Source organism: Thalassophryne amazonica, chromosome 1 (genome assembly GCF_902500255.1).
Source record: "Thalassophryne amazonica chromosome 1, fThaAma1.1, whole genome shotgun sequence".
In the NCBI taxonomy this organism is placed as follows: Eukaryota; Metazoa; Chordata; class Actinopteri; order Batrachoidiformes; family Batrachoididae; genus Thalassophryne; species Thalassophryne amazonica.
In genome coordinates, this window is record NC_047103.1 from 54,642,114 (window position 1) to 54,660,645 (window position 18,532).

General features: G+C 40.9%; 1 protein-coding gene across 2 annotated transcripts in view; it reads right to left on the bottom strand.

Annotated features, from left to right (window-relative positions):
• stau2 (staufen double-stranded RNA binding protein 2) overlaps positions 1 to 18,532 on the bottom strand; it is a 316,665-nt gene that overhangs the window by 207,296 nt on the left and 90,837 nt on the right. For both annotated transcript variants that reach the window (XM_034170168.1, XM_034170176.1), the window contains exons 7-9: positions 13,752 to 13,964; positions 12,473 to 12,610; positions 1,558 to 1,686 (exon numbers count right to left, since the gene is read on the bottom strand). In XM_034170168.1, the coding sequence (XP_034026059.1) occupies positions 1,558 to 1,686; positions 12,473 to 12,610; positions 13,752 to 13,964 (480 nt within the window). The remainder of the gene's footprint in view (positions 1 to 1,557; positions 1,687 to 12,472; positions 12,611 to 13,751; positions 13,965 to 18,532) is intronic.

An 18,532-nucleotide genomic window follows, 5' to 3' on the forward strand; every position in this document is an offset into this window, starting at 1 on the left:
CAATGGAAGGAAGATATAGCCGATATTTCCTCTTCATTTGTCTCTGTCTTTAGGGATATCATGTCTTTCCTCGTTCGGGCTGCAGCCTCGGAGTTCTATCACCTGGATTCTTCATGTAAACAAAGGAGCACTCATGTCGCTCCGCCATGACTGGGACCCCGCTCATTAAAAACAATCCCAACTCCAGGAAAACATTAAGTAACAAGTAAAGCGGCATGTATTCACTGGGCAATAAATTATTAAAACTATTCACTAAAAGAAACTAGAGGAAGAATAAATAAATAGTAAAACATGGTTAAAAGACACAATAACAAGGAGCACTCTGGCAGGCAGCCGTCCGTAACAGCACCATCTTAAAAAAAGAAAAAAGAAGCATTTCAAGGTCCTGCAGTGGCCTAGCCAGTCTCCAGACCTGAACTCAACAGAAACTCTTTGGAGGAAGCTGAAACTCAAAACCTGAAATATGTGAATAAGATCTGTATGGTGTGGACCAAAATCCTTGCTGCAGTGTGCAAACTTGGTCAAGAACTACAGGAAACATCTGACCTCTGTAATTGCAAACAAAGGTTTCTGTACTAAATATTAAGATCTGTTTTTCTATTGTATCAAATAGTTATTTCATGCAATAAAATGCAAATTTATTTAAAAAAATCATACAATGTGATTTTCTGATTTTTTTTTTATTCTGTCTCTCACACTTGAAGTGTACCTACGATAAAAATGACAGACCTCTCCATTCTTTGTCGGTGGGAAAACTTGCAAAATCGACAGTGGATCAAATACTTTTTGCCTCACTGTATGTACGCTTTAACCAGTTGTCTACAGTCCTTGACCCCAATGTATCATTGTGCACCGAGATTCATGACTGGTTGTAGCCGGTTCACCCATCACTGTGAGTTGTATGCTAATGCTGGCATGCCTTCTTTGAATGTAAGACGATATACACATTGGATGACTCTGGTTTACGAGGCTCTTTTAATGGGTTGGTTCAGATTTCTTTATCCAGTTTACGTCTAAGATCTGAAAGCCGTTATGCTTTGCACTCAAAAGACATGTTGTGCTTTTGTGTGCCTTGTGTTCGCACTGAAACAAGAAAGAAAGCTTTTAGTTTTTCTGCTCCCTCTGCTTGGAATGTCCTCCAAACTGAATTGAAACTGTCTGGGTTGATTTCTTTGAACGCTTTCTGCTCTACTTTAAGAGACCGCAAATGGAATTCTTTTGCACAGTGCCTGTGTTTTCAAATTTTAAACTGTTTTAACTTATATATTGTTACTATGACCGAGCTAATTGTTTTTCTGTAAATTGCTTGTATTTATTTGTTTTAACTTTCTCTTGATGTTGTTAACTTGTTTATTATGATGTTCGCTGCTGCCTTTCACCCTTGTAAAAGAGGTTTCAATCTCAATGGACTTTTAATATGGTTAAAAATGGTTATTATAATAAGAAGAAACTTCCATAAATATATGTACATAAAACATTAAAGAATACAAGATTTAAGCGTGCACTGGTAACATGCACATAATGTTAAAAGTGATGGCAGTGAAACACAGTTCGTACCTCAGTGGGATTCTGAGGAACCGTGGAGGCTTTGTACCCCAGCTGCAGTAGCATCGCTTCAGCTGCATTCCGCTTGGCGACTTTCTTATTGGGTCCTGTTCCTGTGGCAACTTCATTGTTCACCTTCACCTACACACATCCAACGATGTACATGCACATAAAAGAAAGACAGGAAAAATATTTTCAGTTTCATATGAAACTCCTTCCTGTGACTGGCAGTCTGTGCAGGGCGTACCCCTCCTCTGACCCAATGACAGCTGGGACTGGCTCCAGTCTCCTGCAACCCGTAATTGGAATAAGCAGGTACAGAAAATGAATGAATGAATAATACCTCACTGCTAAATTGAGAGAAAATTATCATGATGGTCATCAGGTGTGCCAGATAGAAATCAGTATGATCAAGCAACATTGTCACTTGTGTCAGCTCCCAAAATGTTATAACTAGAAATCTATATATTACATTTGTTATTTTTAAATAATCAAAAATGCAACTGACCAAGGCAATTGATTCAATATGGCTGATGCAGACTGATATCTGTTTATTTCAGCCACTCAACTTTAAAAAATTCCCATTATATCCCCTAGAAGATGTCAGATTGGAATTTTTTTTCCTTCATGCGCATTTTTATGTTGTGTTACCAATGTGTGGTATTTCAGTAAGATCCCCCAACCAGTTTCAAAGGTGTTGCACTTAGAAGGCTCATGGACAGACAGGTCAATGGAATTAGATTAAATAATTTGAAGCCTACTCCTACAACAGCATGTTTCAGAGATTTTAACTGAACTGTAGGAGAAAGAGGTTTGATAATGACAGACAAGAGAAGGCAAACAAATTCTGCCACTCTCTCCAAGAATTCTGTCTTTATCATTAAATCAAAGAAATAAATGTCAAGAAACGTACATAATTTACATCTTGCCTAGATATGACCAGGTTACATAGTGTTTTTGTGCCCCATTTTCAGTCTTCAAGCTAAACAAGATTCATTACTAAGCGTACCAATATTTGTTTTGTTGTTGGCATTTCCCTGTGACATCATTGGGAATTTCCCAATGTTTTCTTAATCTTTATGCATGAACACTTGAAACTATAGCTGAATACAGTATTATCTACAAAACCTACTCTAGACTCAAAACAAATACTGTATTCTTTCACTTTAATTTTAAGATATCACATCAATTTAAATGAAGGTGTAACTTTAATCTGCAATTATACAAATATACTTAAAAATCTATTTGTATGTTAGAGCCATATAACGATGGCTATTGGACTTTGGCGCCTGTAGAGTGCTTCTAATGCTTCTATATGGAGACATGTGATCACCTAAACAGGTATCAAGTGTCTCTGTGTAGTCCAAATACAAAGTGTAAAACGAAATAAATATACTTTACGTTTTCACAATATTATTACACTTTCTTTTGTGGTAAACTGAGAAGGATTTGGTTTGCTTCGAGACTTCATGAGTCATGTGATTTACACTGCCCAAAAATATCCAACTTCAGTGTTTATTTTTCAATCATTCCACAACGTTAAATCTGTCGAGTGTCGACACAGAATGTAAGCAGATATTTCCAAGAAAATATGAGATGCAGTTATGTTATGCAAACAGACAATTATACTGTACAAATAGCATTCTGGGAGCCTGTGAACAGCAAGGCCTCAATGCACTTCGTCAAAGTGGTCTGACATATTCACTAAGTGCTTCTCTGAAACCTTGAAGTATACAACAGTTTTCACGGAGACAGAGACTGGCATTCGAGTGAATTTCAAGAACAATCACAATGACTTAATGAAATCTGACAACATCATTAACCCATCATAAACATTTTACACAACGTAGAGGGTTTCCTGTAAATAGTGACAGTTCAGACAAAAGATGCAGGGGAAAAACATTAATTTGAGCTGTGCTGCTTATCAATGACAGCAATGTGTGGCAAGTATAATAGCAATATATGACTTTTATGGAATAGTAATAACACTGTATTCAAATCCATGTGTCAGACTGTGTATTATAGCTCTGTCATCTTGTCAGTAGGGGAAAATATGGTTGTTGACTAAAATGAGCAAGAAAATGGGACTGAGAAATAGCTCAAAGGGCTCAATGTGTGTATTAAAGAGGCTCATACAAGCAACATGCCTAAAGATGCCTAAAAACAACTATAAAAGAATATACACTCTAAAGGTGTTACTATTACCCCCATCACACATAGCCAGAATCACACAGAATGGCGTCAGAATGACGAATCGGCACACATCCGAAAAGTGTCAGATTTCAGTTCCACAACGTTCTGACAGGCATCTGCGCAAGTCCACACAGTTGGGCAAAATCAGCCGGCGGCCCCGAGTATGATGCACATGTTCAAAACCCTCCAGGCATTGAGATGGGACACCTATCCGACAGCGGTCTTAGTGCCATTTACATTTTCTGAAGGCGGCATAAACAGAATCTGAAAAGATTTGCGCGCATATGAGGGATGGCAAAGCCTGCTGGCATGACCTGCACATGCCACTTATCCACTCATAATGTCCACCTCCACTACCCCCCCGGCAGAGCGCAAAGGAACCGTTGATTGTTGATATGTATGTGGCACACAGACATCCATGTGCAGTGGATGTGAACACAGCACGAACAAACCGAAAGCACCGTGTCCACTGCAGGTCAATGTGTCACACAACGCATAGCGCTGCAGATCTGGACAGGCTGTTATAGCCATAATAAACCTTACAGCACCTGTCTGTGGTGCGCAGTAACGCATCATTGCATGCGTCAGGCTCGGAGCTGAATGGACCTCACCTTGTAATATATGATCACCTTTTAACTCTGTAAGAGATATGACATGGGACTGTTGTGCCAGGTCGTGACAGCATTAATAAACATGCATCTCACCCCCAACAGTGGTCCAGGAGTGTTTCACAGCGCGGATGTGGACGTGGAGCCGGACTGCAGCCTGTGGTTAAAATCCCCTCACTCAAAATAAAAAAATAAATCCCATGTGATAATCCAACCATTGCAGTGTCCTGAGTTGCATTGTGCTCCTGAAGTGAGCAAAAAAAAAAAAGAAATTAAAGTTCACTGGAAAGGCTCCGTCTGACGTAGGGGACAGCAAGGCACACCAGCAAGCATGCGCGCCCAGCGGCTCATGCAGCGTTATGCATACACACACACACACACACACGGCTGAGTGATAATTGCAGCCCCACACGTGTGCCACTTGTGCGTGAGGAACACAGTGCTCCAGTCCCGTGTTTGCCATCCAGACGTTTGGACATCGGGCAGTCTTCAGCACCTTTTATGGCTGTCTTACGGCAGTCTGTGTCATCTACCTGTTGTCTACATGCACTTTGGATGCCATCGTGCAGGTGTGGACAAGGTAATCCGGATGTGTTCTGACACAGTTGACCACACATCTCTTCCTCCCAACTGTGTCGGATTATGGCAATATTTGCTGTGTCGGGCATGGTTTCTACACATTCTTGCTATGTGTGATGGGTGCTTTAGTTTCAAAAGATGCAAGACAAAGATACCTCATCTTGGAAACATCACCATGTCCCAGTATTTATTCAGAGAGCAATTTGCAACACACAGATTTTATTTAACAATTTAGTAAAAAGAATAAGGAGACAGCCATCATACATTTGTTACACTAGTACATCGTACATCTTATAAATCTGCACTGCAAATATTCATCTAAATGGTTGCTAATAGTAACAATGCTGTACAAATCCTGTCATACCTTTCAACTAATTAGCTGAATTAATTAATTTATTGTATCAGGGCTTCGAAGTACCCAGAGAGGTCGGTGTGATATTATACCTGAAAATGTACGAGTGCGCGGTCAATAACAGATTTGTTGGAATAATTACTCGTCCATATATTTCAATAAAATGCCTGATTTCATCAGAAATATCTCACCCGCTTAGTGTCAGACACTATCAGATCCTCTCGTACTTACTGTACTGTTACATCACAGACATTGTGATGTGACTACTGCTAATGTTGTTGTTCATTCGGCTGCTCCCGGTTTTGTTTGGGGTCGCCACAGCAGATACAGCCAGAGCCGCATCGGTAATTGGCACAAGTTTTACACCAGATGCCCTTCCTGACGCAACTGCAGTTTTACCCAGAGAAGCACACACAGCCACTGGTGTTCCAAAGAGGTCTCCCATCCAAGTACTAACCAGATCCTGCTCTGCTTAGCTTCTGAGATCTGACGGGATCAGGCTTACACACAGCAGATCAGCTGCACGATGTGACTACTGCTAAAAAAAAAAAAAAAACACAAAGAAAGAAAGAAACCATTGCATGAATGTGGGAAATAATTATTTAATAGTTATTTCACACACTGATGTTCAATGATGATCAACAATGAAAGTGGTCCTTGTAAAAAAAACTGACATTTTTTTTACATGACGTTGGGGCTGCCGCAGCTAGTGAGTGTGTGTGTGTGTGTGGGGGGGGGGGGGGGGGGCAATACTACATGCAATTTGGTGCAATTAATAGACTAAATGAGAGCTATTTCTCAGTCCCATTTTCTTGCTCATTTTAGTAAAAAAAAAAAAAAAAAAAAAAGGAGTGATCACGCTCGTTGACATTGACCCTATGCCATGACATTGACCCTTTGTGTCTTTTTGCAAGGAATGTTTTCACAGTTTTTACTCTATGGCAAGATGCATTATCATCTTGAAAAATGATTTCATCATCCCCAAACATCCTTTCAGTTGTCCAAAATATCAACGTAAAAGTGCATTTATTGATGATGTAATGACAGCCATCTCCCCAGTGCCTTTACCTGACATGCAGCCACATATCATCAATGACTGTGGAAATTTACATGTTCTCTTCAGGCAGTCATCTTTATAAATCTCATTGGAACGACACCAAACAAAAGTTCCAGCATCATCACCTTGCCCAATGCAGATTCGAGATTCATCACTGAATATGACTTTCATCCAGTCATCCACAGTCCATGATTGCTTTTCCTTAGCCCATTGTAACCTTGTTTTTTTCTGTTTAGGTGTTAATGATGGCTTTCATTTAGCTTTACTGTATGTAAATCCCATTTCCTTTAGGCGGTTTCTTACAGTTCGGTCACAGACATTGACTCCAGTTTCCTCCCATTCGTTCCTCATTTGTTTTGTTGTGCATTTTTTTGATTTTTGAGACATATTGCTTTAAGTTTTCTGTCTTGATGCTTTGATGTCTTCCTTGGTCTACCAGTATGTTTGCCTTTAACAACCTTCCCATGTTGTTTGTATTTGGTCCAGAGTTTAGACACAGCTGACTGTGAACAACCAACATCTTTTGCAACATTGCGTGATGATTTACCCTCTTTTAAGAGTTTGATAATCCTCTCCTTTGTTTCAATTGACATCTCTCTTGTTGGAGCCATGATTCATGTCAGTCCACTTGGTGCAACAGCTCTCCAAGGTGTGATCACTCCTTTTTAGATGCAGACTAACGAGCAGATCTGATATGATGCAGGTGTTAGTTTTGGGGATGAAAATTTACAGGGTGATTCCATAATTTATTACTCAGAATTGAGTGAGTCCATATTTTTTTCCACTGCTTGGTCTAAAAAAGTAACCGTTACTGACTGCCACAATCTTTTTTTTCTTGATTTCTTATAGTGTTTCTTAAAGCCAGAAAGTTGCCATTTGAAATGACTTTAGTTTTGTGTCATGTCTGTGATCTGCTTTATTTCTACAAAATTAAACAACTGAATGAACATCGTCCGAGGCCGGTGATTCCATAATTATTGGCAGGGATTGTATGACGCAATAACCCTACATCCGGAGACAGCCCTGAGGTTTTGGGCAAATTACACGGCAAACAAAGTGAAAATGCAAAGAAAAACTGATGGTGCAGTGGAAACATGTTTTGCGGTTTGTTTATGACCTGGAGCTCAAACAAATCGAGGCGGTTTTGCAGGTAAGAGAACACAGCTACTCTGGTTAGCTGTGTAGGCTAACACCAACACGACCTCTTCCATTTGACTTGTCTTCCCTTCTCCACTGGGAATCGAAAAAACTGCAGCTTTCGTTACTGCTTCAGTGATTACAAAACAGTACACCATTTTTCATCACAGGGTAAGATGCAGATGCAACAAAAACCACCTTGTGAATACATTATTTTTTTGCTTATTATAATATGCTGGAGTTTCAAAATTAATGAATTTAGGCTGGGCGTTTAATCAACCTTAATAAACAAGAGTCATCAGGAGATAACATAGCCCCCAACCCCCACAAATCAGTTATACAAAGTGTTGGGGATCACCCAAGTACACACTTATGCTAAATATGAATGAAATTGGTCAACTGATTCTTGAGATATGGTGCTAACAAGGGTGGCAATGACAATATTTTCAATATCTTGCAGTGATGTTGAAGTTGACCCCAAAGTCACCATAATCAACTGGTATCAGGGATCACCCAAGAACACCCTTATGCTAAATATGAATGAAATTGGTCAACTGGTTCTTGGGATATAGTGCTAACAAGGGTAACAATAACTAGATCTTCAATATGTCACTGTGACCTTGAAATTGACCCCAAGGTCGATGTAATCAGCTGGTGTCGAGGATCACCCAAGTACATGTTTATGCTAAATATGAATGAAACTGATCAACTTCTTGAGATATCACACTAACAAGGGTGGCAATGACAATATGTTGAATATCTTGCTGTGGCCTTGAAATTGACTCCAACGTCACCGTAATCGACCAGTGTTAGGGGACTACCCAAGTACATCCTGATGCTAAATATGAATGAAAATGGTCAACTGGTTCTTGAGATATTGCGCTAAGAAGCAAAAATGAACAGATACACAGGTGGACGGACAGACGGACATGCTGATTGCTATATCCCCCCGTATTTCATACCATTAGTTTCGAGAGGGTGTTTAAGCAACTTTCATCAAAAAAGGTGTTGGGCAAATGTTCTTGTTTTGATGTACAGATACGGTATGGTCCATTTCTTTCCTTCTTCTATTGTTTAATGGGTGACAATAATGTGAGTCAAATTGCTGTAACTGGTCCAAAAGCCCGACAGAGCCAAAAAGTGTTTTCACGCTGCAAAGGAACCCCACCATGGTTAAGTTTAATCTGGACTGAGACCGCCTCTTTTCAACAGACCAGATTTTGGTCCTTGGGTCAAAACTGTGGGCTCAGGAAGTTTTCACACCTGCTATTTTGGTTCAAACCAAACTGAAAAGTTTGAAAGTCCACATAAAACAAAGCAGGTGTGAAAGCACCTTATTTCAATCATCCATAACTTAATTTAGTGTTGAAGTTTGTTGCTACATCGAGAAGAAGCATTGTAACGGTCAAGAATATCAGTTCTCTCCTACAATACACATTTTCATTATCCATCCATAGCACACAAGGCAGTCTGTGTTTTCTCTACTAGTAACAAAAGCCTGAATGACAACTGGGTAGTATAAACCAGTTGGCTACTACACTGCACAGAACAGAATTATGAAGGTGGGTGTTGATCTGAACTTTAACTGTATGCTATAAAAGTAATGAATATTAAACTAAACTTTCAAGAGGGTACGGAGAGTGTGAGAAAAGAGGGAAGTACTGGGAGGTCTAAAATCACAAAGTATACAGAGGAGAATTTATAATCTTTATAAATCGTGCACGTCATGTTAAATGGGTTTAGGTAAAAGCATTCATATGAGGACAGCAAACTCCACAACTCAATGTTGTTTCATTGCACGCCACAATAACGTTCTCATTTCTCTCTATCTTTTTCTCATGTTTATGTGACAATGGCCTGTTCTTCAGCAGATTTACCACACTGTGCAGGTTTGTTAACTTTTTATTTCACCCAACTCCAAGGGATACATATCACTTGAGAATAATTATACATGTGCTTATTTAAAATTAAAAGAAGCAAGAAGATCCATCCATGCTCCTGGTCTCCGAAACACAGAAAAAACATTTTGAGGGCCCAGCCAGGCTTAAAACAGTGGCAGTGACTGATATTGGTGGTTGCGCTCCTGGTGGTATGACGCTGTATAGCCATGGAGGCACACAGACAAGTCTCCACACAGGTACAAATCGCTACATGCATTTGTGGATCTTCCACGGCAGAAGTGTTGCAAAAGTCACATGTAAGAAAACATCCAATTGAGTGGCCGATTTTCACACACACACACACAGTTACACACGCACAGGTTTTTTTTTTTTTTTTTTTATACACATTTATGGACGTGGTTACACATTTGTGGACCTGATTACACATTTGTAGATCTGGTTAAACATTTGTAGATCTGGTTACACATTTGTGGACGTGGTTAAACATTTGTAGATCTGGTTACACATTTGTGGACAGTGGTTACACATCTGTGGACGTGGTTACACATCTGTGGACGTGGTTACACATTTGGGGATCTGGTTACACACACACACTTTTTTTTTTTTTTTACACATTTGTGGACGTGGCTAAACATTTGTAGATCTGGTTACACATATGGGGACGTGGTTACACATTTGTGGATCTGGTTACACATCTGTGGACGTGGTTACACATTTGTGGATCTGGTTACACATCTGTGGACGTGGTTACACATTTGTGGATCTGGTTACACACACACAGATCGAAATACGAGGTCTATTAGAAAAGTATCCGACCTTATTATTTTTTTCAAAAACCATATGGATTTGAATCATGTGTGATTACATCAGACATGCTTGAACCCTCGTGGGCATGCAAGAGTTTTTTCATGCCTGTCGGTTACGTCATTCGCCTGTGGGCAGTCTTTGAGTGAGGAGTCGCCCACCCTCTCGTCGATTTTTTCATTGTTTAGGAATGGCTCAGAGACTGCTGCTTTGTTTGATCAAAATGTTTTCAAAACTGTAAGGCACAACTGAGTGGACACCATTCGATAAATTCAGCTGGTTTTCGGTAAAAATTTTAACGGCTAATGAGAGATTTTGGTCTGGTAGTGTCGCCGTAAGGACGGCCCACGGCGCCTGACGGCGATCTGCGCTTCGAGGCGGCAGCGTCTCGCTGTTTCAAGTTGAAAACTTCCACATTTCAGGCTCTGTTGACCCAGTAAGTCGTCAGAGAACAGAGAACTTTCAGAAGAAGTCAGCATGAGGAGTTTATTCGGACATTCCATTGTTAACGGACATTTTGTAATGAAAGAACGTGCAGGCAGAGTCGCATGTCGGGCCGGACCCAACCGCGGGGGGTTGCGACAGGAAAAACACTTCCGTTGGAAACCTTAACGGGCAAGTTGGAACATGCCCAAGCTGTTAAACAATTTCTCAGTTACTCACTTGTTGAAAGCCATCAAAAGCCGCCTGAATTTTACAAATGGTTTTCAACACGGAGGTGTTTTTCCTGTCGCGCCGCACACAGATTCGCTGAGTCGTCACGGAAACGACTCGGCGAATTTGCGCGCACGCCTTTCATTAAAAAATGTCCTTAAACAGTGGAATGTCCGCATAAAGTCCTCATGCCGGCCTCTTCTGAATCTTCTCTGTTCTCTCACGACGTCCTGGGTGAATTAAGCCTTAAATTAAGATGTTTTCAGGTCGAAACAGGCTGACGACGGCGCCTGGAAGCGCTGCGCGACGTCCCGCTCCGTGGGAAGTCCTTACACCGACAGAAACACCCCATAATCTCTCATCAGCCGTTAAACATTTCACCGAAAACTAGCTTAATTTCTCGAAGAGTGTCCACTCGGATATTCCTCACAGGTCCATAAAAAATTTTGATAAAGCAACGCGCGCCGTCTCGAGCAGCGTGTGAAACAAAGGAATTCAGCCGAGAGGGCTGAACCACATCTCACTCAAGGCCTGCCCACAGGGAAATGACGTCACCGACACGCGTGACAAAACTCACGCATGCGCACGAGGGTTCAAGCATGATTGGTGTAATCGCACGTCATTCAAATCCATATAGTTAAAAAAATAAATAAAAGTGTCGGTTTCTTATCTAATAGACCTCGTACACATTTACTACAATAATGGCCCCATAGTCATGATAAATCCGGCTGAAACAAAGAGGTAAGATTCAGACTTTGTATTTACCAACAATGGTTTTAATATTTGAAACAGTCTGAACTGTTGGCATGACTACAGCTTTCAGTTATTGAGCCAATCAATGGACAGCATCAATGGATGTATTTTGACATGTGAGTAATTTACAAGAAACGTGTGTCAATAATCTCATAACTTACCTACAACCTATGGCCTGTGTATGTGGGATGTATGAGCCATACACTGGCATGCATCAAAAATATTGTGCATGCCCAAAATCTTTCAACGTACTCGCCATACTATGCTGTATACCAGAGTGCTTCAACGTGCTCATAATTTACAGAAAATGTACCCATAACTTATTACATGTACATCAGTGTATTCAACATATTTCTCGTACATCGCTATACGCTGGCTAAAGGCATGTAACATAACATAATGTGGAAAAAATTAAGCGGGGTGAATACTTTCTGGATGCACTGTAAATAACTAATACAGGGACTGTTTCACAGGATATTCATGTAAAAATGCCAAAATAACATCATAATTGGACTCAGCATCCTCAAAAACCTAGAAAATGAAGTATTACAAAACATTTTATATTTTATTTATTTTAAAGTTACAATATCAGAACTAATACAGCTGCCATCTTGGACACCATTTTGAATACAGTTTTACCCAGCAGTACTCCACTGGTACTCGTCAGTTTCTCAAAGTACACCGTTAAAGGAGTAAAAAACAATCAAAACCTCACATCAGTCATTCACTGCAAGGTTGGGCAGATTTTGCGTACTGTGCCTCCAGACTATAGTGTGTGTACATAATGTACAGACATCAAAAACTCGAGGGAAACCATTTCTTGTTGCAAAATAATGGGTTACATAAAAAGCAGAAGAAAATTTAATAAGAAACAAAAATCACTGTGTACCTGCATGATGAACTCCCGACGTCTGGGCATTCCTCTTTCAGAAAGCAGCAAATACTCTGGCTCCTTCTCCTTCTTGGCCTGCTGGATCTGGGCCAGGCGGCTAATGGGGTTCATGCCCTGACCATAGTCTGGTCCTGTCTAGAAGAGAACATAGGACAGTCATCAAATCCAAAAACTGCATTCATTTAAGGTATCATAACAAACACCCTATAAACTATATAATTTGTACAATGTACATCTCCATGGGTGCTGAAATGATTTTTTGTTAATAAATTCATTAGCTAGTCAGGTTTAGGTTAGGTCTCAAAACATGCACTGGTGCCACATGCTGACACACACCACACCATGGAACCACCTTGGGTCCTGGACAAGAATGTCACTGTTGAGAAAAGTGAATGTCTCTACAAGTTTGACAAGTCCATGTCCAGGAAGTAGCTGAAAGCCTGGATACTTGCCTTGATTCAGGACAGTCACAAGCCTAGACACTCTGAAACTTCAATTGGCTTCTCAAATGCTGCAGTGAGTGTACACATTGATTCTGCAATGATTACAGCATTGTCCTTAAACTCAAGGTCAATAAACCTTACCTCACCAACAAAGCCACCTAAACCACTGGTTTCCGCAACCCTACCCATCAAGCAGTCCATGCAAGTACTGAACATCCCTGATGAACTGAGATTCTGCCCCCACTCCACACAGCATACACAGTACATGTGTATTTGCTCACTATGATGGCCTTGAATTTGTGGACAATGCTGTGATCTTTGCAAACTCAGTGGATGCCACGATTGTAGCACTTAAGAAGTTGAGGGAGGAGTCCAATTCTTGTGTACCACTAGATTGACTCAGATGAGGAGTCCAATCATGAGAGAATATCAACTATGACATTTTGGACATGCGGTGCTTTTCCCTGGGCATGATCCAGCATGCAAATGTCTTAGTGTCGAAGACCCTATCAACTGGAACAGACAAAGGAGATTTCCAGGTTTTACGTGGCTATGGTAGACAAATGGGTATTTTCAAGAGGGAGGGATGTGCCAGTTGTCTGCCTAGGTTTTGTGGTACTAATACATATTCCCAGACCTGACCTTACTTTCAGGAGGACCTTGGTGTCATCTGAGTTACCTTACTGTGCCACTGTGACCTGCTCAAGCTAGGCGATGACCAATGAGCAGAGGGTGTTAGTACAATTACAAATGTACCTTAAAACATTATGGATTTGTGAGAATTAATTTACAGACATGAATTGTGAAATTTCAGCCCTGTAAATCAACACTACCTTCTGAATGGTCTTGGTACGTTTTTTGTAGTGTGTCTTGGGCTTCTCTACAGTAGGGATACATGGCAGCTTTTTCAGGTCTTGCAGGATGGAGAGAGCTGCACGCTTCTTGGACAGCTTCTTGCTGTTACCTTCACCTTCAGCAGAGAATTCTCCCACTGTGACACGGGTCAGAAAGCTTTTCATGTGAGGCGGACCACTTTCTTTCAATACCTGGGGTGGACAGAGGAAGTACATGCTGAAAATGAGGGACCTGTGTAAAGAATATGAAAAGTATGTGTTTTTAAACTAGGTCCATAATAAGATGCACAGAAAACTGTGAACATGTGAGAGGAGGGTTTGTATCTTTTTGCTCATGATGTGTATGACACACACTGTTTGCAGCTACACAAAGTGGTCCAAAACATCTGCTCTCAATGGTCACAATGCTACCCACCCATACGCGAGTGTATTAATTGTATACAAGCACACACACAGAGATTGACGTACAAACACACATATGAAGAGTAACATGTTCCTAGATGACAGTCTCTAGTGATGGAGGCTCAGTTTCCTTCCTCTAGCCTCTGGTCACCTGGGAGACCTAAAACAAACACCGGCTGGTGTTAGGTCATGCTTCCGCAATCACATCGACTTCCGGTGAAGTCTGAGAAATGTGTGTGTGTGTGTGTGAGTGCGTGAGAGAGAGAGAGAGAGAGAGAGCGAGCTTGCAGCAGGTAGACTTCTCCCCAACTTCATTTAAGAAGGCACAGTAGAGAAATAAATGGGTTTCACATGCTGAGTGCAACACTGCATGTTGAGCAGTGTGCACCATATCCATTCAAAGCTCAGTTGCTTTCTCTCTTTCTTCTATCTTTGGCTTTGGACTTCCATAAAAACCTTCTCCCTCATTCCACTTCACTCCTGAAGTTCAACTCAATTTGTGGTGCAAAGAGCTCAAATTGGAGCAATCAGCCGCAATCAAACCAATTTAATTTGAACCATTTGACCGACAGATTACACTGATAAACAGAACACTGAGCATTCCTAAAATTCTTCATCCATCAGGAGACCTTGAGGAGAACAAAGGACAATGTGCACGAATAACTGTTTTGCACATATATACCATATGCCTGCATATCTACACAGACAGGTCTATCAAACAGATGAAACAAATGTAGAACACAATTTTGGCTCTAAACCACTTAAGGCTTAATTAAATGCTGAAACTCCTGTCATTATTGCTGAAATATGAAAATACCTAGATCTAACAATGCAGGGAAATCATGTGACAATGCATTTCCTGTAAAATTAGTTTTCAAATTTGTTAACTACTCACCAAACTAATTTGGGGTTATGCAAAATTCCTTATTCCTAGTGTTTGCTGACAATGTACCTGCTATCACAATGCTCATACTATTAATTTCAGGATTATTAAAAAAGGGCACGTTGCAGAAAAACAACCAAAACTTGTTTACATGCAAGAATCCTGGTCTGCTTTCACTCATTGCTATTAACAGGAAATTTAACCTTGCAGCCTCTTGCACTTTACAACATTCAATGGGATGGGATACATTCCCCTTCTGAATACAATAAAATACCGTGTCAGCAGAGTCAATGACGATGCAGCACATCACTCACTGTCAGTCAACTGAGAGTCACTTGAATCAAATAAATAAGACAAATATGAGGACATAAGCAGATGTGGCCAGAGGTTTGCTACAGACAAGCAGGTGTTATTCACAGATGCCATTCCAGTGAATAATGTGATGTGCTGCACAGGCTCAAGCCTCTTCAGCCATTCTCAATTCTATAGCCATTTCTCTAGCCAAACAGTTACTAAAGGCCCCCTGACACTTGCACAACTCTGATGCACCCACCTGCATGCACTGTGTCGTGCAGGAGAGTAAACCCGTCTTTAACGGGTGTAGACTGGACGTAAGGGGGGTGTCGGCGCATGCAATTGCGCAAAGAAAATTTCGAAATGTTCAAAAAAGTCTGTCACACATTAAATGTCATGCAACGCTGCGCGATCGACTCGCCAACACTACGTGCAGCTCGTCGAGTATAAAAATAAACAGTGTGAGTGGTTGCATCAGTACACCACATCACAGTGCAGCTCATCTGAATGATAAAGAGATGTTAAATTTATCACATACTTTTACAGCTGCTCATAAGAAGGAAAGAACATGCAACTGTTTTATCAAGCCATGACCATGTAAACATGACAATTACCATTTAAGACGGCTCCAAATGCTTTCTCCAGCTCATTCAGCGTGCATGTGCTAATACAGCTGTGGCTGGAGCGCTCCTCTGTGATTCAGGAAGTGATTAGAGCTATTTTCAACAAACAACTCGCAGAGAAAATGATTAATCCGCTACGAAATAATTATTTTATATACGTAGCATCCAGCGTCGATCGTCAAGCGCACAGCGTGTGGCAGCCAGTGGAACAAAGCACGGCGTCCAGCTGGGAACACAGCTGGTGGGATCGTCACAACGACACATGTGCAAGTGCACGGATCAAAGTCGTGCAAGTGTCAGGGGGCTTTTACACTCTCACTGATGCACACACATTTTCCCGTCTCCTCGTGCCTTACTGACTCTCCTTCAACATGTATGAAGCTCGCGTGATCAAACTAGGTGATAATGTAACTAAGAAATCCAAGAATAGTTTGTAAAAAGTATTTTTTAAACACAAATACATATGAGGTTAAACACTGCCTTATGGCCCAGTCACACAGCACTTAACGAAGGGCAATGAAGCCCAAACAAAACAAGAAATCTGGACTTTCGTTGACATCGTTTGATCTTTACACAGCTTCGTTCCTGCAGCTGGCACAAAGTGAGGATTCTGATGATGAAGGAGATGATCCCTCTGTTGGTCTGGATGAGGAACCAGAACAGGTGGGTCCACCGATGTATGCACAGTCTCCAGAGCTTCTGTTTGTAGTTTCTCCAGGGCTGAGTCCTGGAACTGAGAGATGCAGACAAACACTGCTCCAGCAGTGGCTCCATGTGTGTTTCGTTTAAAGCATCAAGATCAATGTTAGCTTCGGTTTTGTTCCTCTTTTGTCCCTTTTGCGCTCTTGGTTCACAGGCTATTCAGTGATGAAGCTCATTCTTCCACCTTTTATCAACGAACTGTGACTTTTTTACTTTTTCCCTTCGTTCAGGAATGGTCGTATGCCGTGTGACCGGGCCATTAAAAACAACTTTCAAGTTATTCCCCCTCATCAACAGTTGGCAGCCATTTACATTACAAGTTGGAAAGATGTACGATGTGCCATGAAGTAGAATATATTACTGTTAGAGCACATCAATGTTCGTTCGACAGAAATGGAGGAGTATCAGTAATAGGGCAGCGCAGTCTCGTTTGAACCCCTATGTGATATCATGGGATTTGACCACATCTGTAGACACCCGGCGTGAACACAGCAGAGAATCCCTGGGCGGATTCAGCACAAACCATTCAGCCTGACTAGGTAAACTTAAATGCATACTCGCTGTCACCTAGCGAGTATGCTAGGTGACAATGAAAGGCTCATTAAAAGCCTTCTAATGAGTCTTTCATTGGATTCAGGTGTGTTGGAGCAGGGAGACAACTAAGAGTATCAGGAAGGTAGCTCTCGAGGACCGAACTTGGGCACCCCTGATCTAAACCAACCATGCCTGTGAGTCTGCATAGGTCTCCTACTGCCTCTGGTTCCAGCCTACCACGAGCACTGACAATTTTGAAATAGCTGAATGCAACATCCTTAAAAAAAAGCTGGGGCAGTGGTATGTTTACCACTGTGTTACATCACCTTTCCTTCTAACACCCCTGGTTCAGATGAAGAAAAGGCTTTATCTCGAAACCAAGCATTGGGTTCAGTACACAGGTAGTCAGACATAGGAGCAGAGGTATTAGACATGGTACAGGGTGGGACGTAGTCCATAAACTAGGCAGGGTTCATTCACACGGTACTGAGGTATAAGGCAGGCAAAAACAAAAGCAGAGTCAAAATACAGGCAGAGTTCAGGATACAACAAGGCAGAGGTCGGAGCACACAAGCAAGGTCAAAATTCACAAAAGCACAGTGGACAAAAATGAGAGGTGAGAAAGTGAACGAAGTCAACAATAGGGCAGTGAGCTGTGGATCTGTGAGGGTTTTAAAGAGGAGCAAACTAATCAGGTTGATGTGAAGCAGGTGTGTGGAAAGTTCTGGAAAGGGGTGTGGTGAAGTGAACAAAGAAGAGAGAGAAGAAAGGCAAGAGAGTGCGAGAGGGCAAAACAAAGTGGTGCAAAACAAGAGAAGTGAGTGACCAAAACACTGTGAGAAACATGAAGTGTTCAAAAATGAATGTGAGCAAAACGAAAGCGGAAAACCTACGAACTACTGAAAAATTCAAAAAAGGGGAAAACCAGAAAACTAATGATTAAAACTAAAACTGGAATGGAACTGGTACAATAAAAATGGCAAAACAAACTACTGATTTAACAGAAGACAAAACAGGTGACAACTGAATAATGCAATAAACAATAAAAACCTGTGACTAAGCATATACAATAATTGTGATAAACAGAACAAAACTAAGATTAAAGTAACCTAAAGAAACATGACTAAACAAATACAAAAAACAACTATAGAATCAATAAATGCTAAACAAAATAATAAGATAAAGAATGGAACCAGTGACTACCTAGAAATCAAAGCAAAGCAATAAACAGAACCAAACTCAGATTTACAAGATAAAGTATAAACATATGAAAACAAAAACCAGAAAACCATATAGGACATAAATTCGAAACCTGGACCTAA